The following is a 27788-nucleotide window of genomic DNA, read 5'->3' on the forward strand; positions in this document are numbered from 1 at the left end:
CCATGTATAACGTCCTGGCAGCCGGCATCAAATATCCTGCTGATGTGTATCATTATGCGCCAACATCCCTTCTACTAGGTACGGAGTGACACAAGAGAGTGGAGATCCGCCATTGCTAATCGGCAGCTGCGGCCTCTGTGGCCAAGTAAATGGCGCAGCTATATCCCCAACATTGCTGTTATTACTGCACCAATGCTGGTTCTGGTCAAGAGGTCCCAGTAATGGAGGTGGGGGGGGGGGGCAACTGCTATATTAAGACCTGACCCTAAGACTGGTCCACTTTAAGGAGGAGATGTCCCCTCTCCTGACACGTCTGTTTTAGTAAATACTCGTATTCCCCATGAAATAACAGTTCTGGAGCATCTCAAAACTATGTTGTGCCGTTCCTCTGTTATTCCTCCTAGAAATTTATGATTGAATTGACCACTAGGTGTCACTAGCTGAGGGTGTGTCCATACACAGTCTGCCATTGTCCAATCAGTGCTGACAGAGTGAGAATGTGTAGGGACACGCCCCTTTGAGGAATGGTCACACCCAGTGGTCAATTTATTCATAAATTTCTAGGAGGAATAATAGAGGAACGGCCCAATGTAAAGTTCTTAGAAAAGATGCTCCAGAATTGTTATTTCATGGGGAACATTAGTATTTACTAAAACAGACAATTTAAAGGAAATCTAATTTTTAGACTCTGCACGGATTGATTTCATAATAAATTGTATAGCGGTCGGCCCTCCGTTTTACTGTTACAGAGCTCCAAATCTATGCAGGGGATTTGGAGCTTTGTACCAGAAAAATGGAGCTCTCTGAGTTTTTTGCAGGCTGAAAATTCTGCCTCAAAATTCAATCTGGAATTTTGAGGCAGATTTTGATCTCCCTGCACGCCGTTTGCCACGTTTTTTTCGCCCGCGGCCATTGAGCGCCGCGGGCAACAACGCAGCGAGAAACCCTTTCACTACCTCCCATTGATGTCAACGGGAGGTCAGAGACGTAAACGCCCGAAGACGGTTTTACCGGTCGGGGGAAAAAAACACCTCCACCTCCCATTGAAGTAGGTGGCGGTGTCAGGACAGAGCTTCCGCCGCGGCTGAAGAGAAGGGTAAGATTGATATCCCTGTCTGCTGAAGCTGATTGGCGGGGTCCGACTCCCGAGAGACGGCCAATCAGCTGTTTTGAAGGGGCCGCGGCACTCGTACGAGAGCTACTTCCCCTTCATTTCGGTCACTTGCTCACACTGAATCGGTGTTGGCGATTCAGTGTGAGCGAGTAGTGAAATGAAGGGGAAGCAGCTCCCATATGAGTGCCGCGGCCCCTTCAAAACAGCTGATTGGCAGCTCCCGGGAGACGGACCCCGACACTTCAGCTATTGATGGCCTATCCTGAGGACAGGCCATCAATGTTTAGGGACTGGATAACCAATTTAAGCCTACATTGCAGACACTGAAGCGCCTAGGGAAAGTGTCAGGGACTGCGAGGGGTTAAAGAAGGATGGAACGTTTAAATAATGCCCAGGACCAGGATTGGTGAACAAGGGGTAAGAGGGGTGTGGTTCAGGAGATATAAGGCTGGGGTTTGGGGCAGAACACCCTCTTACCTTCAAGCTGCAGTGGGAGAAACACCCGCCCTCCCCTTTTGGTGTTAGTTTTGGTTTTGTTTTTTTCAATTTTTCTACGGTAGTATTCTTGTTCAGGCGTTTTTCTGGTTCTTTTGTAGATGTCACAGCTGGCGGAAAGTACGGCGAAGAAGACAGAGTTAGCACCCTACATGCCTGATGGAGTAGAGGGAGCATCGGCATTTCAGGAGGAGAGAAAAGGAAAATATATATATGTCTTCATGCCGATGTTTGTGAATAATAATAAAGCTGTGGCCACTTCCACATTTCCATAAAGAAGGTGTTGGTGTTTTATTTTAAATAAGGATGGTATAAGGTCCTGGGCAGGTAAGGTTGACAATGTGTCCTTGCAGTCTGAGACAGGATCACTGATTGTGTGATCCTGTCTGCTGGGCCCTGTATCTAAGCCAATCACATAACCTGTGTCATACACTACAGATACATGGCCCATGTGTGATCCTGTCTGATGGGCCCTGTATTACTGTATAAGATACTGTCCGTTGGACCCTGTATCTAAGCCTACGTTGTGGTAGGCTTAGATATGGGGTCCCACAGACCGTATCACACATGAGCCCTGTATCTAAGCCTAACACATTTGTTACTAATCGTTTTTTGTTTTTGTGTTTTCTTACAGGTTCGGCCGTTGGACTACGGCGGATTCCAGGACTACTTCGATGACGGCTTTTTTTATTATCAAAAAAATGGTTAATGAGGGCTGTGTGTTTTTTTTTTATTTCAATAAAATATTTTTTCTATGTCTGTGGTTTTTTTTCAACTTTATTACTACGGCCTTAGTAATGGCCGCCGGCTGATTGACAGCATCCATTGCTAAGGCGGGGCTTAGTGTTAGCTGGTGCAGAGGTCCAGATGCAGTGGCCCTTGCGACCCTGGTAATGCTTGGCTGCTGCTGCTTTATTGTATCTGGCTGGTTATAAAAAATGGGGGGGACCCCACGTCATTTAAAAAAATAAAAATAAATTGGAAAGCACGATGTGGGGTCCCCCCCAATTTTCATAACCAGCCAGATACAACACAGCAGCAGCAGGCAGTATTACCAGAGTGGGAAGGGCCACTGTTTTTGGTCTTCCCCAGCCTAATGATACCAGCCTGCGGCCGCCCCGGGGCCTGAGCGTCACTACAGATGGTCGGGTACTGGTCCGTACCCGGCTCTTCCCAGTACCCCTGGTGGCGGTGGGTACCGGGGTAATAATGGGGGTTAGTGTAGCCTCTGCACCGGCTAACATTAAGCCCCGTCTTAGTAATGGAGGTTGTCAATCAGCCAGCGGACATTACTAAGGCGGTGATAATAAAGTTTAAAAAACATACAAGCACATAGAAAAAATATTTTATTGAAATAAAAAAACACAACCCTCATTAACCATTTTATTAAGAATAAGAAAACGCTGTCATTGAAGTCCTCGTATCCGAAGTCCAACAACCGAACCTGTAAAAAAACACAAACACAAAAAATAATCAGTAACACATAAAGAAGCAAAATTATTATTCTTACCTTTCCTGGGTCCAGCGATGGAGCCGCAATGTCAGCGAGCTGAGCCCTGTATCTAATCCTATCATGTGTGATACTGTCTGCTGGGCCCTATATCTAATCCTATCATGTGTGATACTGTCTGCTGGGCCATGTATCTAATCCTATCATGTGTGATACTGTCTGCTGAGCCACTGTATCTAATCCTATCATGTGTGATACTGTCTGCTGAGCCACTGTATCTAATCCTATCATGTGTGATACTGTCTGCTGAGCCACTGTATCTAATCCAATCATGTGTGATACTGTCTGCTGAGCTGTGTATCTAATCCTATCATGTGTGATACTGTCTGCTGAGCTGCTGTATCTAATCCGATCATGTGTGATACTGTCTGCTGAGCCACTGTATCTAATCCTATCATGTTTGATTCTGTCTGCTAAACTTCTGTATCTAATCCTATCATGTGTGATACTGTATGCTGAGCCAGTGTATCTAATCCTATCATGTGTGATACTGTCTGCTGAGGCAGTGTATCTAATCCTATCATGTGTGATACTGTCTGCTGGGCCACTGTATCTAATCCTATCATGTGTGATACTGTCTGCCGAGCCACTGTATCTAATCCTATCATGTGTGATACTGTCTGCTGAGCTGTGTATCTAACCCTATCATGTGTGATACTGTCTGCTGAGCTGTGTATCTAATCCTATCATGTGTGATACTGTCTGCTGAGCCACTGTATCTAATCCTATCATGTGTGATACTGTCTGCTGAGCCACTGTATCTAATCCTATCATGTGTGATACTGTCTGCTGAGCTACTGTATCTAATCCTATCATGTGTGATACTGTCTGCTGAGCTGTGTATCTAACCCTATCATGTGTGATACTGTCTGCTGAGCTGTGTATCTAATACTATCATGTGTGATACTGTCTGCTGAGCCACTGTATCTAATCCTATCATGTGTGATACTGTCTGCTAACCAGTGTATCTAATCCTATCATGTGTGATACTGTCTGCTGAGCCACTGTATCTAATCCTATCATTTGTGATACTGTCTGCTGAGCTGCTGTATCTAATCCGATCATGTGTGATACTGTCTGCTGAGCTGTGTATCTAATCCTATAATGTGTGATACTGTCTGCTGAGCCACTGTATCTAATCCTATCATGTGTGATTCTGTCTGCTAAACTGCTGTATCTAATCCTATCATGTGTGATACTGTCTGCTGAGCCACTGTATCTAATCCTATAATGTGTGATACTGTCTGCTGAGCTGTGTATATAATCCTATCATGTGTGATACTGTCTGCTGAGCTGCTGTATCTAATCCTATAATGTTTGATTCTGTCTGCTAAACTGCTGTATCTAATCCTATCACGTGTGATACTGTCTGCTGAGCCAATGTATATAATCCTATCATGTGTGATACTGTCTGCTGAGCTACTGTATCTAATCCTATCATGTGTGATACTGTCTGCTGAGCCACTGTATCTAATCCTATCATGTGTGATACTGTCTGCTGAGCCACTGTATCTAATCCTATCATGTGTGATACTGTCTGCTGAGCCACTGTATCTAATCCTATCATGTGTGATACTGTCTGCTGAGCTGCTGTATCTAATCCAATCATGTGTGATACTGTCTGCTGGGCCACTGTATCTAATCCTATCACGTGTGATACTGTCTGCTGAGCCACTGTATCTAATCCTATCATGTGTGATACTGTCTGCTGAGCCACTGTATCTAATCCTATAATGTGTGATACTGTCTGCTGAACTGCTGTACCTAATCCTATCATATGTGATACTGTCTGCTGAGCTGTGTATCTAATCCTATCATGTGTGATACTGTCTGCTGGGCCACTGTATCTAATCCTATGTGTGATACCGTCTGCTGAGCTGTGTATCTAATCCTATCATGTGTGATATTGTCTGCTGGGCCACTGTATCTAATCCTATCATGTGTGATACTGTCTGCTGAGCCAATGTATCTAATCCTATCATGTGTGATACTGTCTGCTGGGCCACTGTATCTAATCCAATCATGTGTGATACTGTCTGCTGAGCTGTGTGTATCTAATCCTATCATGTGTGATACTGTCTGCTGGGCCACTGTATCTAATCCTATGTGTGATACCGTCTGCTGAGCTGTGTATCTAATCCTATCATGTGTGATACTGTCTGCTGGGCCACTGTATCTAATCCTATCATGTGTGATACTGTCTGCTGGGCCACTGTATCTAATCCAATCATGTGTGATACTGTCTGCTGAGCTGCTGTATCTAATCCTATCATGTGTGATACTGTCTGCTGAGCCAATGTATCTAATCCTATCATGTGTGATACTATCTGCTGAGCCACTGTATCTAATCCTATCATGTGTGATACTGTCTGCTCAGCCACTGTATCTAATCCTATCATGTGTGATACTGTCTGCTGGGCCAATGTATCTAATCCTATCCATAGTTGATAGGGTCGTAGTGCTATAGATATGCTATGCTGTCTCCTACACACACACACATTTTTTGGGACGGACACACATGTATTTCCCCTGACATTTTAAGTCCTTAGTGACGCCCCGGCTGCTAGTGCTGCATTGTTGGGTCACTTAGGAGACCCAGCGATGCAGCTGAAAGCTACGGACCATCGGCCATGAGGAGTTTGCGGGGGGGGGGGGGACCCAATAAGAACGTTTGCATCAGGGCCCATGAGCCTTTAGCTACGCCCCTGGGCGCACGCTCACCCAAGTACTTCTGCCGCTTCGTTTTAGTGATTGATCGGACCCCCACCGATCAGAACTTCTGACAGGTCACCATGACATGTCAAAAAAACTTTTTAAAAAGTTTCGTTACCCTTCAAGCCAAAATATAAAGGAAGACCCTGAAGTGTCTCATGTTCTGGATCCAATTCTGGTTTTGGCTTAAGAAATGCATGCAAAATCTGCATCAAATCTGCACCGTGTGAACAAGGACTTAAGAGAACATGAACTCCCTGATGTGTCCTGAGGATCAGGCATTGAGTGCAGGTTTCATCTCATGACCTGTCTGTGGATTTCAGTGGCTTTGTGGCCGTGGCAGAGCCATTTTTTCGCAGTGACTCTTCACTTGGGCTTATAGAGGGGGCTTCACAATCTGAGGACGTTCTCCCCTCCTGTTACCTTAAAATGTCCCATTACGGCATTTCATACGGGACTATAAGGACAGCAGCTTTTTAAAGGACAGGTGTCGCGAAAAAAATGTTTTTATATAAATTTGCTTTTAGTGTGTTATTAAAATCAATTTAATTTATTTGTGTTTTTCTTTTTTCTTACTTTTACTTCACTATGGGGGCTGCCATTTTTTTTGTTTAACCCCTTCCCGACATTTGACGTATCCATATGTCACAGCCGGATAGGGGAAATATGGAACGGGCTCACGGAGTGAACTCGCTCCTTACAATGCGGGTGTCGGTATGTTACAGCCAACACTTCACAGTAACCCGTTAAATGCGGCAGTCAATAGCGACCGCGCCATTTAAATCGTTAGAAAGAGGGGGTGACCCCCTTCTATCAGCTATTCGCGCCACCCGCAATGCAATCGCGGGGTGGCGATGGTTGCTATGGCTGCCTGGGGGTCTAATGAAGGCCTCCAGGTCCGCCATCTTTGTGCTCCTATTAAGCGCTGCCTCCAGCCTGTCAGAAAGACGATATAGTGCCATACATTAGTATCGCAGTATATCGTGCAAGCGATCCAACGATCGCTGGTGACGTCCCCTAGGGGGACTAATACAAAAAAAGTGAAAATTTGTCAAATAAAGTTATGTAAAAAAAAAAAAATTAAATTAAAAGTTAAAAAAAAAACTTTTCCCATTTCCCCCCTAAAGCATAGTAGAAAGATAATAATCCCTCATACCACTTAATCGACGGAAAAATAAGAACGTTACGGCTCTCGGAATTTGGCGACACAAAATAAACTAAATTTTTGACACTTAGTTTTTTCCTTGTACAAGTAGTAAAATCTAGAAAAAACTACATATATTTGGTATCGCCGTAATCGTATTGACCCGCAGAATAAAGTTAACATGTTGATTTAATTTCACAGTGAATTCCGTAAAAACGAAGCCCCCCCAAAAAAATTTAGGAATCGCAGTTTTTTTTCATTTTCTACCCCAAAAATAATTATTTTCGCGTTTCCAAGTACATTATACGGCAAAATAAATGGTGCTACGAAAAAACTACAACTCGTCCCGCAAAAATCAAGCCCTCTAAGGCTATATCGACGGAAAAATAAAAAAGTTATGGCCTCTGGAAGGTGAGGAGGAAAAAACGAAAATGAAAATCTGAACGTTGTTTACGACGGGAAGGGGTTAAATATATTTAAAAAAATTAAGTTGTCATAGCGACGGCATCCTGTTCTTTGGGCAGCCTGGCCTGATGTTTCATCCCATGTGATTGCTGCAGCCAATCACGAGTTAGTGTGTTTTTTTGGGGGCGGAGTTCCCTGCGGGTTCTAGGTCGGATACTCTGCGTACATTTACTTTACACAGCGTTAAAAGGAACTTTTCCATCATTCCAGACTGAATATTGGAATTCTCTTGCATTTCAGGCGACCGGTCAGCAGATGGCGCAATAGTTAACGACTTTCACGATTTCCTGGAGAGAAAAAAAAGAAGAAAACAAAATAAGAAACCGATCTGGTTTCACTTTCGCTTTCCAAGAATTGGAACTGAAACGTAACTTTAAATACAGATAAAAGTAAAGACAAGGAGGAGACGCGGCAGAAGAATCCAGAGGACGAGGCGACGGCACGTTACATCCGGAGGTAAATATGCCGCCGATATAAATCAAATATTTTTTTTTGCTAAATAAAACGGTGCGTGTGCAATCAGATGCATCCTATATGGATTAGATACTTCTCCTTTGCCAGGCAGCGTCTGCAGTATCAGGACTGGGTCAAGTGTTCACACGACAGGGTCCGAGTGTCAGGCGATAAAATCGGCCGTTTTGGGCCATTTTTTCCCGCCCGGTTTGCATCCGTTCCGTTCCGGGCCGTGTTGCCGTGTTTAACAGCCGATTTTGACCCATTTTGCATCCGGTTTTTTTCCCTATCCATTTTAAAATCGAATGAATTTCATTTGTAAATTTTTGCCACACACTGCTCTCTGTAGATAATGCCACACCCCCCTGTAGCTAGTGCCACACAGCTCCCTGTAGGTAATGCCACAGCCCCCCTGTAGGTAGTGCCACACAGCTCCTTGTAGGTAATGCCACACAGCTCCCTGTAGGTAATGCCACACAGCTCCCTGTAGGTAGTGCCACACAGCTCCCTGTAGGTAGTGCCACACAGCTCCCTGTAGGTAGTGCCACACAGCTCCCTGTAGGTAGTGCCACACAGCTCCCTGTAGGTAATGCCACAGCCCCCCTGTAGGTAGTGCCACACAGCTCCCTGTAGGTAATGCCACACAGCTCCCTGTAGGTAATGCCACAGCCCCCCTGTAGCTAGTGCCACACAGCTCCCTGTAGGTAATGCCACACAGCCCCCTGTAGGTAGTGCCACACAGCTCCCTGTAGCTAGTGCCACACAGCTCCCTGTAGGTAGTGCCACACAGCTCCCTGTAGGTAGTGCCACACAGCTCCCTGTAGGTAGTGCCACACAGCTCCCTGTAGGTAGTGCCACACAGCTCCCTGTAGGTAGTGCCACACAGCTCCCTGTAGGTAGTGCCACACAGCTCCCTGTAGGTAGTGCCACACAGCACCCTGTAGGTAATGCCACACAGCCCCCTGTAGGTAGTGCCACACAGCCCCCTGTAGGTAATGCAACACAGCTCCCTGTAGGTAGTGCCACACAGCTCCCTGTAGGTAATGCCACAGCCCCCCTGTAGGTAGTGCCACACAGCTCCTTGTAGGTAATGCCACACAGCTCCCTGTAGGTAATGCCACACAGCTCCCTGTAGGTAGTGCCACACAGCTCCCTGTAGGTAGTGCCACACAGCTCCCTGTAGGTAATGCCACAGCCCCCCTGTAGGTAGTGCCACACAGCTCCCTGTAGGTAATGCCACACAGCTCCCTGTAGGTAATGCCACAGCCCCCCTGTAGCTAGTGCCACACAGCTCCCTGTAGGTAATGCCACACAGCCCCCTGTAGGTAGTGCCACACAGCTCCCTGTAGCTAGTGCCACACAGCTCCCTGTAGGTAGTGCCACACAGCTCCCTGTAGGTAGTGCCACACAGCTCCCTGTAGGTAGTGCCACACAGCTCCCTGTAGGTAGTGCCACACAGCTCCCTGTAGGTAGTGCCACACAGCTCCCTGTAGGTAGTGCCACACAGCTCCCTGTAGGTAGTGCCACACAGCACCCTGTAGGTAATGCCACACAGCCCCCTGTAGGTAGTGCCACACAGCCCCCTGTAGGTAATGCAACACAGCTCCCTGTAGGTAGTGCCACTCAGCTCCCTGTAGGTAATGCCACAGCCCCCCTGTAGGTAGTGCCACACAGCTCCTTGTAGGTAATGCCACACAGCTCCCTGTAGGTAATGCCACACAGCTCCCTGTAGGTAGTGCCACACAGCTCCCTGTAGGTAGTGCCACACAGCTCCCTGTAGGTAATGCCACAGCCCCCCTGTAGGTAGTGCCACACAGCTCCCTGTAGGTAATGCCACACAGCTCCCTGTAGGTAATGCCACAGCCCCCCTGTAGCTAGTGCCACACAGCTCCCTGTAGGTAATGCCACACAGCCCCCTGTAGGTAGTGCCACACAGCTCCCTGTAGCTAGTGCCACACAGCTCCCTGTAGGTAGTGCCACACAGCTCCCTGTAGGTAGTGCCACACAGCTCCCTGTAGGCAGTGCCACACAGCTCCCTGTAGGTAGTGCCACACAGCTCCCTGTAGGTAGTGCCACACAGCTCCCTGTAGGTAGTGCCACACAGCTCCCTGTAGGTAGTGCCACACAGCACCCTGTAGGTAATGCCACACAGCCCCCTGTAGGTAGTGCCACACAGCCCCCTGTAGGTAATGCAACACAGCTCCCTGTAGGTAGTGCCACACAGCCCCCTGTAGGTAATGCCACACAGCCCCCTGTAGGTAGTGCCACACAGCTCCCTGTAGGTAGTGCCACACAGCTCCCTGTAGGTAGTGCCACACAGCTCCCTGTAGGTAGTGCCACACAGCCCCCTGTAGGTAATGCCACACAGCCCCCTGTAGGTAGTGCCACACAGCCCCCTGTAGGTAATGCCACACAGCTCCCTGTAGGTAGTGCCACACAGCCCCCTGTAGGTAGTGCCACACAGCCCCCTGTAGGTAGTGCCACACAGCCCCCTGTAGGTAATGCCACACAGCTCCCTGTAGGTAGTGCCACACAGCTCCCTGTAGGTAGTGCCACACAGCCCCCTGTAGGTAATGCCACAGCCCCCTGTAGGTAATGCCACACAGCTCCCTGTAGGTAGTGCCACACAGCTCCCTGTAGGTAGTGCCACACAGCCCCCTGTAGGTAATGCCACAGCCCCCCTGTAGGTAGTGCCACACAGCTCCCTGTAGGTAATGCCACACAGCCCCCTGTAGGTAGTGCCACACAGCTCCCTGTAGGTAATGCCACACAGCCCCCTGTAGGTAGTGCCACACAGCCCCCTGTAGGTAGTGCCACACAGCCCCCTGTAGGTAGTGCCACTCAGCCCCCTGTAGGTAATGCCACACAGCTCCCTGTAGGTAGTGCCACACAGCCCCCTGTAGGTAGTGCCACACAGCCCCCTGTAGGTAGTGCCACACAGCCCCCTGTAGGTAATGCCACACAGCTCCCTGTAGGTAGTGCCACACAGCTCCCTGTAGGTAGTGCCACACAGCCCCCTGTAGGTAATGCCACAGCCCCCTGTAGGTAATGCCACACAGCTCCCTGTAGGTAGTGCCACACAGCTCCCTGTAGGTAGTGCCACACAGCCCCCTGTAGGTAATGCCACAGCCCCCCTGTAGGTAGTGCCACACAGCTCCCTGTAGGTAATGCCACACAGCCCCCTGTAGGTAGTGCCACACAGCTCCCTGTAGGTAATGCCACACAGCCCCCTGTAGGTAGTGCCACACAGCCCCCTGTAGGTAATGCCACACAGCCCCCTGTAATGCCACACAGCCCCCTGTAGGTAGTTCTATACAGCACCCCCCCCCATGGATGCCACCCCGCCCCCCCCCCCCATATGTGTCTGTAGATAGCGCCAGCGTTCCATGAGAAGTCCATATATGAAGACAGTGAAGTCAGGGACTTCGCACTGTGAGGAGGAGAAGGAGAGACCGAGTGATGGAAGACACGGCTGTCACTTGGAGAAAATTCAAGTGATGGCCGTGTATTACCTGGCCCCATAGACTTCTATGGGAGCCGGGCGGCCGGGAAAACAGCCTAAAATAGGGCATGTCCCATTTTTTGACGGCCGGGTTTCCCAGGCCGTCAAAAAATCGTTTGTGTGAATAGCCCCATTAGGGGTCTATTGTTCCTACTGCAGCCGGGTGACGGTCGATTCTTGAACGGCCGTCACACGGCCGGGAAACCCTGTAGTGTGAATAAGGGCTAAGACTGGCGCCGGTGGGAGATTGCAGCGGGCACGGCAGCAGAGCGCCAGAGACCTTCACATTTTGCAGCCAGACTCCGTGTGACGGCCGTCAAAACAACGTAATTGTGTCTGATGCCCCCATCCTGCATTTTCTACTTACGTGGCTGACAGTGTGCGTGGTGCCGTTGTCCCAGCATGCTCTGGTTATTTGTCAGGTCATGCTGGGAACTTTCGAAGAAGTTGTGTTTTTGTTTTTTTTAATGTGACTCTGCCGGCAAGTCTACTTTGACATTGAGCTGGTAAATGCTCGTGAAGAGGGTCGGCATTCAAAAGTTTAGTATGTGGCTCAGCACTTTCTAGATACGCCCCTGCTATGAGGCACCACAGTTGTGAACAGGATATTGTGGCTGTGGCTTTGTAGGTGGCACTGTGGTTGTGATCAGAAAAATGTAGCTGTGAAGGGTGTCACTATGACTGTCTTTACGGAGATATGGTAAGGGTTCCTACTTTGTCCTGACTATTTTTTCTTAAAGTTGGTGTTAATCATTTTTACGGTTTCACACACTGGTGTATTGCAACTGGCATGGTAAATAGGTTCCTCCTGACGAAAGAAATAACAACGAGGGCAAAATGAACCTTTGTGATAGACTTCAGCAACCCATCAGAGGTCAGTATGTACACAGTGACTCCACCAGCAGAATAGTGAGTGCAGCTCTGGGGTATAATACAGGATGTAACTCAGGATCAGTACAGGATAAGTAATGTATGTACACAGTGACTCCACCAGCAGAATAGTGAGTACAGCTCTGGAGTATAATACAGGATGTAACTCAGGATCATTACAGGATAAGTAATGTATGTATACAGTGACTCCACCAGCAGAATAGTGAGTGCAGCTCTGGAGTATAATACAGGATGTAACTCAGGATCAGTACAGGATAAGTAATGTAGTGTATGTACACAGTGGCTCTACCAGCACAATAGAGAATGCTGCTCTGGAGTATAATACAGGATGTAACTCAGGATCAGTACAGGATAAGTAATGTGATGTATATACACCGTGACTCCACCAGCAGAATAGTGAGTGCAGCTCTGGAGTATAATACAGGATGTAACTCAGGATCAGTACAGGATAAGTAATGTAATGTATGTACACAGTGACTCCACCAGCAGAATAGTGAGTGCAGCTCTGGAATATAATACAGGATGTAACTCAGGATCAGTACAGGATAAGTAATGTAATGTCTGTACACAGTGACTCCACCAGCAGAATAGTGAGTGCAGCTCTGGAGTATAATACAGGATGTAACTCAGGATCAGTACAGGATAAGTAATGTCATGTATATATACAGTGACTCCACCAGCAGAATAGTGAGTGCATCTCTGGAGTATAATACAGGATGTAACTCAGGATCAGTACAGGATAAGTAATGTAATGTCTGTACACAGTGACTCCACCAGCAGAATAGTGAGTGCAGCTCTGGAGTATAATACAGGATGTAACTCAGGATCAGTACAGGATAAGTAATGTAATGTCTGTACACAGTGACTCCACCAGCAGAATAGTGAGTGCAGCTCTGGAATATAATACAGGATGTAACTCAGGATCAGTACAGGATAAGTAATGTAATGTATGTACACAGTGACTCCACCAGCAGAATAGTGAGTGCAGCTCTGGAGTATAATACAGGATGTAACTCAGGATTAGTACAGGATAAGTAATGTAATGTATGTACACAGTGACTCCACAAGCAGAATAGTGAGTGCAGCTCTGGAGTATAATACAGGATGTAACTCAGGATTAGTACAGGATAAGTAATGTAATGTATGTACACATTGACTCAAAATTTCATGTAGACTATTTGGTGTTCAAAGTGATTTAAGCTAAGTCTAGATTGTAGGATTTCATACATATATAAAATTAGCCTTATTTTTTCTACAGTCTGAATTACGAGGGATTATGTACACCGATGAAATATTCTGTGCTCTTTGTGAAGATGAAGTAGAAGACCTCATAAAAGCACTACATGAGAGTAGCCTGTGTGAGACAGTGGAAAGGAACAGTAACAAAGAACATGCTATATCCCAAGTTCCACAGGAAAGTACATCTAATAACCAAAATGGAATGGACCTTACAAGTCCCATAATGAACATTGCAATAATGGGACAATCGGGGTCTGGGAAGTCCACTTTTGTTAATGCCATCCGTGGTCTTCACAATGACGAAGAAGATGACGCTGCTAAAACAGGTGTAGTGGAAACCACGGCGGAGCCCATGGCCTATCCACATCCCAAGTTGAGAAATCTGTTATTTTGGGACCTTCCTGGTACAGGAACTCCCAACTGTGTCACCCAATCAGTCAACTATCATCAATATGACTTATTTATCATCATAGCTTCTGAACGGGTGAGGCACTCCGACATGGAACTGGCCAAGAAGATCTGGTCTATGAAGAAGAAGTTCTACTTTATAAGGAACAAAATAGACACTGACCTAAGAGCCAGCAAGGTTCGAAGATGGAAGACATACGATGAGCAGAAAATATTACATGAGATACGAGATAATTGTATGAAAGGTCTTAGCGATAGTGGAGTAGAGGAACCAAGTGTCTTTCTCTTGTCCTGCTTGGAACTGGACAAATATGACTTTCATCTCTTGATAAAGACCCTGGAGAAAGAACGATTAAGTCAAGGGAATCTATAAGACAGTTTTAATTTTTGGACAAAACCTTTCCATATTGCCCTAAGACAGTGGTCTCCAAACTGACTCTCCAGCTGTTGAAGAACTACAACCCTTAGCATGGGGCTGTTGAGCCACCGGTTGGAGATCAGTGCCCTAATGTACTGGAGAGGGTCCCCAGAGGGAGCCATTACAGTTCTCAGCGTGGAAGACCCATCAGAACCATGCATTACTTTGACACCCATTTATTTCAATAGATGCTTAGTAATGCTTAATTTACCATGGAACATCGCTAAAAGGAAAATGTGTACTCAGTAGTCATTTCCCCCGGCGATAACAGAAGATCTTACTGGACCTCCCCAATCAACTACATATCTAAGGACCTACCACATATGAACACCCCTTTAAATTTTGAAGAACATTTGCAATAACTTTTTTTGGAGTGTGGCACTTTTAAGGTTTATTATATTGTTGTTCGTAACTGGGGTGGGACTGTGACGACCTACCATTCATTTACTGTAGTTTCTACCAAATTTGTTCATAGTATATTGTTTAAAAAACATAAATTGTGTAATAAAGCATTTTATAACTGCAGATATACAGTATGTTTGAGTCTTCTTATAGAGAGAGGCTTCAAGGTTTTTCATTAAAATATGGCATTGCAAGCTCTATGGGCAAGTGTGGGCTGTCATGTTGGTGTTTTTACTCTGATGTATTAATCAGTCTAGGCACTGAAGGCACAGGGGTGGTACCATGTAAGTAACATGCAGAATATTGACAGACATGGAGAGGTGAGATGGAAGGGAGAGAGGAGGAAGCAAGTAAGAGTCTGTGGGTGACTGGCTGACCAAGGACAGCTCTCCATAGTCTTCAAAATGGCTGACAATGGTTGACACTTGTATGAAGAACGGTTCTAGAACAAAAGCTGCAACTCTTAGAGGTTAAATACAGACTAGGAGAACAAGAACATTCAGGAGAACATGGATGTTATGTGGGTGGAGAGGCACTTTATATGTAGAATAAAATTGGAGAAGACACATTGTAATAATATCACAGAGTTGAATGTCTCAAAGTGTTTCAATGTTAAAGATCTTCTGATTTTATCTCTGGAGAATTGCTGGGCAAACGTAAGGCTCCCGACTCAGGTGCAACTGAATCTTCATCCTTATAGATACACCTCTGCCATCAATGTCTGATTTGTGGTGGTTTGACCTCTAGAACCACAACGGATCCTCACTTAAATGGAGCTGTGTTACGATAGCAAACACATCATCTGGCTGGGAGTGAAGTCAAAGGGGTCTTAGAGCCCTTCACTCTCAGTAATGGTGGAGGTCCCAGTGGTCAGACTATAACCGATCAGACACTGATGGCCTATCCGAGCAATATGTCATTCATGTCTTTCCTTTAGACAACCCCTTAAAACCAAGTTTTGATTGGTCTTTGTATTGAAGTCTATATGATCATTACTTAAAAGAACCTGAGCCCATCGGAAGATCCTCTAGTGCTCTGGTGGGCCAGTCCCACCTTGCCTAATCTATTAGTGACGATCCCCATTGGAAGATCTTCCTAGATATCCTAGTTAGCTAAAAATTTTGTAGGATTGATATTATAGAGTGAGGGTGAAATTCTAATCTCACAAATGTATATTTTTTTTCCTTCAGGTCAATAATTGACAATGGATTCTTCTTTTGATATCATCACTGCTGAAGAAGTAGAGGAAATTAATTCTGCTTTAGAAAATGGGGACCTCTGTACAGCAACCGAAAGACTGAACGAGTCCCTTAAGTCAATAGAAAGTGCCCCGCTAAATATTGCCATCACAGGGGAGTCAGGATCAGGAAAGTCCACCTTTGTTAATGCCATCCGTGGCATGAATGATGAAGAAGAAGGCTCTGCTAGAACTGGTGTGGTGGAGACAACCAAGGTGCCAACTAGGTATACCCATCCACAGTATGCTAACGTGACTGTTTGGGATCTTCCAGGAATAGGAACTCCAAATTTTGTGGCGGACAATTATCTTCAGTCCGTTGAGTTCAGTCGATATGACTTTTTCATCATCATGTCATCAGAACGTTTTAAGCAAAACGACATTGACCTAGCCAAGGCGATTCAAGCTATGGAAAAGAAATTCTACTTTGTGAGATCCAAAGTTGACTCGGACTTGTATGCCTCCAAGATACGAAGGAAAAAGACGTACAACGAAGAGAACATACTGAATGACATTCGACATAACTGCATTGAAAATCTTAGTGTTGGGGGAATCACAGAGCCCCAAGTATTTCTGCTCTCGTGCCTGGAGCTGGACCAGTTTGACTTCCAGAAAATGCAGGATACTCTAGAAATGGAGCTACCGAATCACAAAAAACACATATTCCTGATCTCCCTACCCAACATTTCTCTACCGATTCTCGAGAAGAAGCGTCAGGCTCTGAGGAAGGACATCTGGAAATGGTGTTCTCTTTCTTGTACAGTAGCTACAATTCCTATCCCCGGCCTGTCTGTAGCTTGTGATTTAGGAATCCTGGTGAAAGCCATGATAAGCTACCGGAATGCTTTTGGCTTGGATAAAAGCTCTCTAGAAAAGTTGGCCAACAAGTTTGACAAAGACGTCAGCGAGTTGACATCTGTGATCAAGTCCCCTTTAATCATCCAAGAGATAAATAAAGAGCTTGTCGCCACTTTACTAACCAGAGGGACCATGGGGGCTCTCATGGTAGTTGAGTATGCCGCTAGCAATATTCCAGTGCTAGGTAGCATGGCAGCGGGGGGCATCTCCTTTGGCACCACTTACTGGATGCTCTGTGGCTTCCTTAAAGAGATTGCTGAAGATGCAGTGCGTGTTCTTAGGAAGGCATTAGAGTCACCAGTTTAAGCATCTTTCTTCCATAGAAATGTAAGAGCCACTATGAAATATAACAAAATATATATTTTGAAGACCCAGATCGATGAATTTTATACTGTATGTGAGACAATAAATGGATGCAAATTGGTTTCCTATTGATTATTCTACATTATCTACATATATGATAGTATATTCCTTTATTTTCCTTCCAATCTTCATATAGAAATATTTGCATATCAATGCATAATTCATGTTTGAGTGATGTTAATCTCATTTCCCTCTTTAATTTATACTCACAGGAAGCAGAGCTATGGGCTGCTGTTTGGAGGGTCCTCATACTGGGGAGCTCTTTAATATTTCCTTGTGACTGCAGAACGGATATAGAGGGAGGAAGGTGGTCACCATCTTTTTCTGTTTTATTTTTTTTTCCCCACTGGGAAAAAAATAAAAATTCATTCATTAGTCCAATAAAGCTATTCCTTTGTCTCTACAACCGAACTCGATGGTCACAGATGCAGCTAAATCAGTCCCTAAGTTCAAGGGACCTGCATAAGTAACCCAAAGCCGTGCGTCCCCGACCCCTAAGAGTATTACTTGGGTGGGAGGGGGATATTAAACTTAGCTCCATCGAAACCATAATTTTTATGTTCTTGGTGAAGTTATGTTAGGTTATAATATAATATATGTCAAATATTGAGTAACTTTGATTATCTCGGTTTGGAGTTGTATCATGTCTTTACTCCAACCATATCCAGCAGCGCATTAAGAATCCCGCTGGCATCTTCTAAACTCTGACCTCCTATCCTCCGTCAGCCATCTGTTGATTTACTGGATGTAGTGTCACCGTGCCAGCATAAGATGGTTGAACCCTCTATGTCGCCAACAGATTTTCTGTGAGACTAATCCAGGGAGCGGAGTAGTAAGGATTTCCAGGTATTCAGCCTTTAACCCCGGTACGGAGATTTGGTCTTGGCTGATAACAATCCCCAGGTCACTACCCCCAGAGTAGACTCCGTTGGTAACGGCTGACGTGCACAGATATGATACCAAAAATAGGAGGCAAGATACATGGTCAATACTAGCAATAGTGAGGGCAGGCGGCAGACGATCACTCATGGTTAGACTGGCCGAAGTTCCATTACCAACGTCAAGCAGAGGCGGTAATGGAAAATCCAAAATGCAATCCAAAAATAAACACACTTGCCGGGTAAGATATGGAACCCAACTGCTCAGGTGGGAAGTGTCAGCGGGCATGTGCCCTTGTAGATGACAGAGGACCTAGAGGAGAGTGATGGCGGGGCAGACTGCAACCCAGAGGGCCCGGAGACGCAATGTCGGCCTGGACAGAGAAGGTGCTAAGGAGAGGTGAGTATTTGGCGGGAGAAGGCGGACGCGGCCATGATATACAGAGCATGCTCTGATGATTTTCTGGGACATGTAGTGTTTCCTAGAGGCACTGTATAGCAATCAAATGGATCAGGAAGGAATTGCATTATAGTTCAACTGAGATGTTAAGGGCGTGTCTGTCAACACAATGTTGACTGTTTCTTAGTAGCAACCATTGGAATTGTTTACACAGCTCTTCATGTGATTGGAGTATATGACATGATGTAATGCTAGATCACTAACTCGAAATATATGCAAAGTATCTCAACTTTTATCATCTTATCCATCTTCGGCAAAAACATAATAAAATTGGATTGTGCTTTTTTAGATTTTTGGGGTTTTCCTAATATCACTGAGAACTGGGAATCCATGTGATATCCTCTGTGTCCTACACCTCATCTTGGAACTTAGTGACTTGGAGGGCCCATACACAATAAATAAACGGGGACCGGCTAGCCATCTATTGTATATGATGTGTCCTGACTCTACCCCGATGGCAGATGTCGGGAGAAAGAAGGTTCCAGCATGTTAGATTCCAACATGTCTGATCCTTTTGTTCTCACGGGATATAAGCTTCCACCAGAGGTGTCTGCAAGTGACTTATTACCCTTTCCCCAATGAGAACACATGCATGCTTGGCCCGAAGGGAGTCGGGGTGAATAATGTTCAGCTACAGCTATTTAATTTGTACCACCTTTAGTTATAGGGGTTAGAGAGGCATTCATGTCCTGGATACTGGAAGGCTCATAAGTCTCCCTGGAGTAAAGAAACCATTGGTGCCGTACATAGACTGGTGTAATGTAATGACACATCATGCTATCTGCACAACGATGTATAACGATAAACACTCAAAGGAGTTTACTCACTCTAAGAAGTCAGCGGGGTTCTTGGGTTTTTGGACACCATAAAGCTAAGCCTGTGGCAGGAACAATGCTAGGAGAGAGGTCTGTGGCAGGAACAATGCTAGGAGAGAGGTCTGTGGCAGGAACAATGCTAGGAGGGAGGCCTGTGGCAGGAACAATGCTAAGAGGGAGGCATGTGACAGGAACAATGCTAGGAGGTTGGACTGTGGCAGGAACAATGCTGGGAGGGAGGCCTGTGGCAGCAACACCATTAAGCGGAGGCAGCTAATACACGGCCCGATATGGGCCATGAAAACGAGCGCCGATCAACGAGACAGCTCTTTGATCAGCGCTCGTTTGCTCCTTTCACAAGGAGATATGTATGGGAACGAGCTCTTGTTACTATGATCGCTCGTCCCCAAACATTATCATGTCGTCAGCACATCTCCCTACTTACAGGGAGATGCGCTGCCGACCACGATAATATTTGATTCTACATAAACGAGCAGATCAGCCGACGAACAAGCGTTACCCCGTTCATCGGCTAATCGTTGCCCTGTCTATACTGGGCAATGATAGGGAACGAGTGTTCATATTACTCCGCGTAAAAGAGACTTCAGAGGGAGGTCTGAGATAAGGACAATGTTAGGGGACCGGCATGAGGCAGGAACAATGTAAGGGGGAGGCCTCTGGCATGAAAAAAGTTATGAGGAGGCAGTGAAAGAACGTCGTCAGGGGGAGGCCTTTGACACAAACAACATTATTAGGAGGCCTGTGTCTGCAAGGGACAACATTAAATGGGTCATCTGGGACTTTTCAAAATGGGCAGCAGGGCAGGTAATGGTGTAAAACAACAAACTAGCAGATACTCACCCCCTGAAGAGCCCATCGCTCCACGGCTGATACCCTGCACATCACGGCTCTGGTCCTGAAAGCTCCTGCAGTGGTCACATATCATTCAGCGGTGATGCTGCCACGAACGACACGTTACCGCTGCAGGAACTACCGGGAAGGAAGCCGTGGAAAATGGAGTCTCAGTCTCAACGATGGAGTTTATTATTTTATACCATCTCCCAGCCCTGCTGCCAATTTTGAAAAGTTTCAGGTAACTCCTTTAAGGAGAGGCCTGTGGCAAGAATACTGTTAAGTGGAGGACTAGGGGAGGAAAAAAGTTCTAAGGAGGCAGCGGTAAGAACAATGTAAGGGACAGGCGTGTGGCAGGAACGTTATGGGCAGGAGTGAGACCTGGTTATGGGAAGGCCTGTGTGAAACACCCACATGTGGACATCAATCAATATAATGGGAACTACATTGACTGCGATGCCGGCATCTGTACGTTTATTACTGTTCTCGCGGAATACAGTCCCACCGCCTCACAAAACCGATAGACCGGCAGAAGTGGTGAAGAAGTGACTAGATGGGGGTCTACCGGAGGAAGCAGATTATTTTATTTTTTCCTGAAAAACTATTAATGGATGACTTTATTCTGCGAGTTGGATGATGATCTTGTCTGGTTGTGTAATTCACGTAATGTCCAGCAGGTCGTCTTTGGCTGTTTATTGTTTTACGAGAGGCACCGCCTATTCTGGATTCCGTTGCTCAAAATCGAGAATAGAAACTGAGCAGCTAATAAAAGAAACAAAACAATTCTGTGTTGTGTAACGATGTACAGAGCAAGAGCGGGAACGAGGTAAGAAAATGTCCCTGCAAAAACTTTACCATTTCTTCAGATGATCCTTTATTAGACTTTTTGCAGTTTTTACTTAATAAATCTACTATCGCTATCTGGAAACCATCAACATGCAGTTTATCAACATTTGATCCTGATCCTGGTTTATTTTCCTGCTCAGCTCATTAACCATTTAAGGACCCGAACAATTTTTTGATTTTTTTTTTCTATTTCCATTCATAACTTGTATAAGGCTTTGAGTTGTATTTTATGTAGGAGCCTTTTTTTTGGTGCATATACATTAATGTTTAATTTATAGTCATTTTTATTTTGCCAAAAATGTAGAAAAGAAACTTTTCTACTGCAGTTTACTATTTTGAGTTTTTTACGGCAGACACACGATCATCGTAAATGATGCCATCAATTTATTGTACAAGTCGTGACAATAACAAATTTGATGTTTTGGGACTTATATTTAAACCCTTCGGCCATTTTGGGATTTTTGATTTTCGTTTTTCACTCCCCGCATTCCAAGAACCATAACTTTTTTATTTTTTCGTCACTAGAGCGGTGCGAGGGCTTATTTTTTGCGGGAGGAGTTGTAGTTTCTTTTGGTACCATTTATAGTTCCATATAATGTACTGCGAAACTGAAAAAAAATTATTTGCGGGCTAAAGTTGGAAAAAACTGAGATTCCTTAATGTGTTTTTGGATTTCGTTTTTACGGTTTTCACTGGTCCTTATTCTGTGGCTCAATACGATTACGGTGATACAAAATTTCTATATTTTTTTTTTATATTTGACTACTTTTATTGATAATAAACTTTTTGTTAAAAAAAAAAATGTTTGGTGTCGCCACATTCTGAGATCCATAAACGTTTATTTTTTCACCGATTGAGCCGTGAAAGCGGGACAAGCTGTAGTTTTCATCGGTACCATTTTTTTGTACATAGAACTAAGTCGGCCCGTGTAAGAGGATCCTAAGTCCCAGTTCTGTTTGTTAATGGGTGGTGAGATCAGCGCAGAACTCCGGAGGAATTGCATTGTTAGCAAACAAAAGGGGGGGGGTTAACCTGTTGCCGACCAAGCAAGGTACATATATGTCTAAGGCCCCATGCACACAACCGTGTTCGGTCCGTGATATACAGTCCGCATGTCGGCCGCATGTCTCGGACCGAGCACCCTGCAGGGAGGCGGGCTCCTAGCATCATACTTATCTATGACTCTAGGTGTCACTGCCTGTCTTAGTAATGGAGGTTGTCAATCAGCCAGCGGCCATTACTAAGGCGGTGATAATAAAGTTTAAAAAGATACAAGCACATAGAAAAAATATTTTATTGAAATAAAAAAACACAACCCTCATTAACCATTTTATTGAGAATAAAAAACCGCTGTCATTGAAGTCCTCGAATCCGAAGTCCAACAACCGAACCTGTAAAAAAACACAAACACACAAAAATAATCAGTAACACATAAAGAAGCAAAATTATTATTCTTACCTTTCCTGGGTCCAACGCTGGAGCCGCAATGTCAGCAAGCTGAGTCCTGTATCTAATCCGATCATGTGTGATACTGTCTGCTGGGCCACTATATCTAATCCAATCATGTGTGATACTGTCTGCTGAGCCCTGTATCTAATCCTATCATGTGTGATACTGTCTGCTGAGCCCTGTATCTAATCCTTTCATGTGTGATACTGTCTGCTGAGCTGTGTATCTAATCCTATCATGTGTGATACTGTCTGCTGAGCTGTGTATCTAATCCGATCATGTGTGATACTGTCTGCTGAGCTGTGTATCTAATCCGATCATGTGTGATACTGTCTGCTGGGCCACTATATCTAATCCAATCATGTGTGATACTGTCTGCTGAGCCCTGTATCTAATCCTATCATGTGTGATACTGTCTGCTGAGCCCTGTATCTAATCCTTTCATGTGTGATACTGCCTGCTGAGCTGTGTATCTAATCCTATCATGTGTGATACTGTCTGCTGAGCTGTGTATCTAATCCTATCATGTGTGATACTGTCTGCTGAGCTGTGTATCTAATCCTATCATGTGTGATACTGTCTGCTGAGCCGCTGTATCTAATCCTATCATGTGTGATACTGTCTGCTCAGCCACTGTATCTAATCCTATCATGTGTGATACTGCCTTCCGAGCCACTGTATCTAATCCGATCATGTGTGATACTGTGTGCTGGGCCCTATATCTAATCCGATCATGTGTGATACTGTCTGCTGGGCCCTATATCTAATCCAATCATGTGTGATACTGTCTGCTGAGCCACTGTATCTAATCCTATCATGTGTGATACTGTCTCCTGAGTCATTGTATCTAATCCTATAATGTGTGATACGGTCTGCTCAGCCACTGTATCTAATCCTATCATGTGTGATACTGTCTGCTGGGCCACTGCATCTAATCCTATCATGTGTGATACTGTCTGCTGAGCCACTGTATCTAATCCTATAATGTGTGATACGGTCTGCTCAGCCACTGTATCTAATCCTATCATGTGTGATACTGTCTGCTCAGCCACTGTGTCTAATCCTATCATGTGTGATACGGTCTGCTCAGCCACTGTATCTAATCCTATCATGTGTGATACTGTCTGCTCAGCCACTGCATCTAATCCTATCATGTGTGATACTGTCTGCTGAGCCACTGTATCTAATCCTATAATGTGTGATACGGTCTGCTCAGCCACTGTATCTAATCCTATCATGTGTGATACTGTCTGCTCAGCCACTGTGTCTAATCCTATCATGTGTGATACTGTCTGCTGAGCCAATGTATCTAATCCTATCCTTAGTTTATAGGGTCGTAGTGCTATAGATATGCTATGCTCTCTCATATACACACATTTTTTTGGGGGCGGACACATATGTATTGGGGCTATTTCCCCTGACATTTTAAGCCCCGAGGGTATGTTCACACGGCAGCGTCCGTTACGGCTGAAATTATGAGGCTGTTTTCAGGAGAAAACAGCACGGTAATTTCAGCCGTAAAGGCAAGTGCAGGCGTCTTTCGCTGCGTCCATTACGGAAAACGGATCCATTTACGTCTGAAGAAGTGACAGGCACTTCTTTGACACGGGCGTCTTTTTTACGCGCCGCCTTTTGACAGCGGCGCGTAAAAAAAATGACCGTCGGCACAGAACATCGTAAGACCCATTCTAATGAATGGGCAGATGTTTGCCGACGCTTTTGAGCCGCATTTTCGGACGTAATTCAATGCTAAAACGCCCGAATTACGTCCGTTAATAGGGTGTGTGAACCCAGCCTTAGTGACGCCCCGACTGCTAGTGCTGCATTGTTGGGTCACTTAGGAGACCCAGTGATGCAGCTGAAAGCTGCGGACTGTCGGCCATGAGTAGTTTGCGGGGGGGGGGCCCAATAAGAACTTTTGCATCGGGGCCCATGAGCATTTAGCTACGCCCCTGCATGGCACCATTTATTGTCACCGGCTGATCGCGCCGCAGGGGGGGGCGATGGAGTATTTGAGGGGGTGCCCCCCTGATTCTAACAATTTAAATTCTGCTGTCTCGATTGGCTGTGGTATTTAAGGTGTCAAACGGGCAGGATCAAATTGATCTTTGATTCCGCCCATTGGAGTGAGTTGTCGGCTGTAACAAGGCAATTTGGTGTGGTTTTTCGGACGGAATTCCCTGTTGGGTCCAGGGCGGATATGCTGGGTACTTTTACACAGTTTATCTGCCCTGTGTGAACATAGCCTAACTGTGGCTTCTTCAATCTGAGCATCGGTCAGGTTCCTAGCAGTCGGACCTCCACCAATTGATAGCACATCCTAGTGATGGGGCTGAGGCTCAGGACCTCTATGTAACAATACTCAAGACCTAAACCTGCATAACCAACCCTCTCAGAAGACCATTTTTGTTGTATTTTACCAGAACTGAAACAGACAAGATGGAATCAAATGAAGGATTTGATGCAGCTGAAGTGCAAAAGATACAATCCTACATACAAGACGGCGATCTTGGCAGTGCCATTAAAAGAATAAAGAGTTACTTAGAGGATCTGGAAAATGCCCCTTTGAACATTGCAGTAACGGGGGAGTCGGGGACTGGGAAATCCACTTTTGTCAATACTTTCCTTGAGTTGAGTGATAAAGATGCTGCAAAAACTGGAGTAGTGGAGACGACGATGAGGCCAACGGCTTACTCACATCCTAAATATAAAAATGTCAAGTACTGGGACCTTCCTGGCATAGGAACACTCAATTTTAAGGCGAAGGATTACCTACGTAAGGTCGGTTTTGCCAACTATGACTTTTTCATCATTATTGCCTCTGACCGCTTCAGGGAATGTAACATTCAGCTCGCCCAGGCCATCCAGGGCATGCAGAAAAAATTCTATTTTGTGAGATCGAAAATTGGCCAAGACATGTATTCTTGTCAAAGACAAAGAGGGAAGTCGTTCCGCGAGGAGACGATTCTGGAAGAGATCAGGGAAAATTGCCTTAAATGTTTTAAGGAAGGAAATATTAACAACCCTAAGGTTTTTCTTCTTGATTGCCTTGAGAAAGGCAAATATGACTATGACGACCTGCAAGAAACTGTGGAGAAGGAACTTCCGGCTCAGAAGAGACATGTCTTCCTATTGTCCTTGCCTAATATTTCGCTATCTGTGTTAGAAAAGAAAAGAGAGACCTTGAGACAACAGATATGGAGAAAAGCGGCCTTGTCCTGCGCCGTCGCTACTATCCCGATTCCAGGCCTGGGTATAGCATGTGATGTCACCATTCTAGTGAAGACTATGAGAGAATACCAAACCGTATTTGGCTTGGATGAAGGTTCCCTCAGAAAACTATCTCAATCGTCGGGTAAAAGCATAAGCGAATTAAAATCCGTAATACGGTCCCCACAAGTGATTGGAGAATTAAACAGGGAGTTCGTCATTAAAATGATTTCTAAGGGAACCATGGGAGCGGTCATGTTGGCTGAAGGTCTCATGAGCAGCGTTCCCGTGTTTGGCTCGTTGGCAGCAGGAGGTCTCTCATATGTGATAACTTCTAAGATGCTATCTGGGTTCTTGTTTGAATCTACAGACGATGCACAAAGAGTTCTTATAAAAGCTTCCGAAGATTCAGTTTAACGCAGGACGCGGAGACGTGGAACGACAGGGTGTGACTACCGCCAAGCTGCTCCTCATCTTCTCTCAGTTTTAGTCAACAGACTGGTTGCTATGGACTCACTGCTTAACAACAAATGCCCTTTATATGGAGTTGTCAGGCAGCACGTCCTTAGCAACCAGTCTGTCTCAGATAACTCAAGTCTTAAAGCAGAAGAGTAGTTAGGGGGGCTTAAGGGGCATCTTTTTCCCTGGTTTGTTGAAAGTCGACTAGCCACTCAGCCTTGGCCAGGGTATTTAGATATAGGAATAGGGCAACAAACTGAATCTTTACCCCGGATGAAGGAAAGACTAGCTAGGCCTCTGCTTAACCCCTCACCGAATTTGATGTAACTGACACCCTGCACTAACAGACGGGATCGGAGAGAACTCAGATTCCAGACATTTAAACACTTAGATGTCGTAGTCAACAGTGATCGCGGCATCTATGCCATTAGAAAGAGGCGCGGCCACCTCCGTCAACCCAGCAATTATCCTCCTCCCCCTCCCACGACATGGGTCTGCCATATTTCTGAGGCAGAGCTAAATAGGAGCAGGTAGACATTCCAATACACTAAAATACATAAGTACTGCAGTGGCTAGTACCAACGATTAAGTCCCCTAGAGGAACAAATAAAAAGTAAAAAAATGTACTAAAGTTTTTAGTGATATACAAATAAATGTAAAATACAAAAAAAATATGTCAAAAATAAAAAAAAGTCAACTTAGTATGGCCGTTAGTATGGCTGATCTATTACAATATAACAATATTTAACCTGTAGTGTGAACGCCATAAAAAAAAAAAAAATAATGCTAGAATTGCTTTTTTTGGTCACTTTAGCTGCCGCAAATTTTTTTTATAAAGAGTGGTCAAAATGTTGTATGTGCCCCAAAATAGCGCCAGTAAAAACTACAGCTCGCTGGGCAAAACACAAGCCCTCACACCGCTCCATCGACAAAAAAACTACAAAAAGTTATGGCTTTCAGAAAATATAGTGAAACAAAGTGAAATTGTTTTGTTTTTTTAACAAATAGCTTTTATTTTGTAAGATTAGCAAAACATAAGAAAAAAACAATATAAATTTGGCATTACCGTAATCGTACTGACCCGCAGAATAGAGTTGACATGTAACTTTTGCCATACATTCAAAAACTGAAAGACAATTGCTTTTTTCCCCTTTTATTCCCCCCCCCAAAAAAAATGTTGAGGGGGGGGGGGGTTGGGGGGTTTAGTCCAAGACCAAAGTCTGCAAATATGAATAAAGTTTTATTTTAAAAATATTCATCTGTTGATTTTTTTTCTTTGTAGGTTTCTGCTTTTTAATTGTTGGCTCCTTATGTTGATTGGTAGACCTAGAACTTTCGGGTTTTAATCATTTTTATTCGTAAGGTTAGCACTACATGGAACACCCAAATTCATGGTATGTGGACCCATCGATTCAGAAGTTTTGAAAGACTACAATGCAACTAGATGGACAGGCAGAGGCGTAACTTTAGGTTCATGGGCCCCAACAACCATAAATCATATACTGGTGTCTTCTCATGCAGCTCAGGGGCTTTTGGGCCCCTTCAGGCTCTGGGCCCAGGCGCAACTGTTACCCCAGTTAACTGGGAAACCCATCATGGTTTTGAGTC

General features: G+C 45.1%; 2 protein-coding genes across 2 annotated transcripts; both read left to right on the forward strand.

Moving 5' to 3' along the window:
* Positions 1 to 7575: 7575 nt before the first annotated feature.
* On the forward strand, positions 7576 to 17258 carry LOC142661590 (interferon-inducible GTPase 5-like). Its single transcript, XM_075839015.1, has 2 exons — positions 7576 to 7896; positions 15944 to 17258. The coding sequence occupies exon 2, from the start codon at positions 15958 to 15960 to the stop codon at positions 17152 to 17154; it is 1197 nt and encodes a 398-aa protein (XP_075695130.1). The 5' UTR covers positions 7576 to 7896; positions 15944 to 15957; the 3' UTR covers positions 17155 to 17258.
* A 3709-nt stretch (positions 17259 to 20967) lies between these two features.
* On the forward strand, positions 20968 to 27434 carry LOC142661591 (interferon-inducible GTPase 5-like). The gene is made up of 2 exons (XM_075839016.1): positions 20968 to 21042; positions 24935 to 27434. Exons 1-2 carry the CDS (start codon positions 21017 to 21019, stop codon positions 26136 to 26138), a joined length of 1230 nt encoding a protein of 409 aa, XP_075695131.1. The 5' UTR covers positions 20968 to 21016; the 3' UTR covers positions 26139 to 27434.
* Positions 27435 to 27788: the final 354 nt, after the last annotated feature.

The sequence above is a fragment of the Rhinoderma darwinii genome, chromosome 10 (genome assembly GCF_050947455.1).
Source record: "Rhinoderma darwinii isolate aRhiDar2 chromosome 10, aRhiDar2.hap1, whole genome shotgun sequence".
NCBI lineage: Eukaryota > Metazoa > Chordata > Amphibia > Anura > Rhinodermatidae > Rhinoderma > Rhinoderma darwinii.